General features: G+C 64.0%; 1 protein-coding gene across 1 annotated transcript in view; it reads left to right on the top strand.

The window, feature by feature from the left end:
* The window catches only part of LOC108448610 (ryanodine receptor 1-like), a 20,688-nt gene that overhangs the window by 19,877 nt on the left and 131 nt on the right, over positions 1-680 (top strand). The window contains exons 9-10 of the mRNA XM_017742310.1: positions 9-48; positions 630-680. The exon at positions 630-680 is cut by the window's right edge and continues 131 nt beyond it. Of these exons, the coding sequence (XP_017597799.1) occupies positions 9-48; positions 630-680 (91 nt within the window). The remainder of the gene's footprint in view (positions 1-8; positions 49-629) is intronic.

Here is a 680-nt window from a genome sequence, read left to right as displayed (position 1 = left end):
GGGGGGAGAAGTACCTCGCCTCCCTGCGCTTCGCCGTCTTCGTCAACGGTGAGAGACCCCCGGCTGCCCCCCAGGGTCCCCAGGGGTCCCCAGGGGTCCCCACGTCCCCTCCAGGGGGTCCCTGTGTCCCCTCCCCCCCCGGTAGCACTGCCTCGTCTCCGTGTGCTTTGATGTCTTTGTCAGCAGTGAGAGACCCCCCAGGTGTCCCCCGGGTGTCCCCTCCTGGGGGTCCGTGCTTTGGGGGTCCCTTTTAGGGGTCCCTGTGACTTTTGGGGTCCCATTCCCACAGGGGAGAGCGTGGAGGAGACCCCGATGTTGGGGTACGGCTGCTGATCGGGGGGTCCCTGTGCTGGGGGTTCCGGGGGTCCCTGGGCTTCCCTGGTTTGGGGATCCATGTTCTGGGGATTTTGGGGTGTCCCTGTGACTTTTGGGGTCCCGTTCCTGCAGGCAAGAGTGTGGAGGAGAACCCAGTTTGAGGGTGTGGCTGCTGATCGGGGGGGTCCCTGTGCTGGGGGTGTTAGGGTTCCCTGGTTTAGGGATTTTAGGGTTCCCTGGTTTAGGGGTTTTGCAGGTCCATGTTTTGGGAATTCTGGGGTGTCCCTGTGACTTTTGGGGTTCCGTTCCCGCAGGCGAGAGCGTGGAGGAGAACGCCAATGTGGTGGTGCGGCTGCTGATCCGGC

This window comes from Corvus brachyrhynchos, unplaced genomic scaffold (genome assembly GCF_000691975.1).
Source record: "Corvus brachyrhynchos isolate BGI_N302 unplaced genomic scaffold, ASM69197v1 scaffold1008, whole genome shotgun sequence".
NCBI classification, from domain to species: Eukaryota; Metazoa; Chordata; class Aves; order Passeriformes; family Corvidae; genus Corvus; species Corvus brachyrhynchos.
Note: the sequence above shows the minus strand (reverse complement) of the source record. Positions and strands in the feature narration are given on the sequence as shown.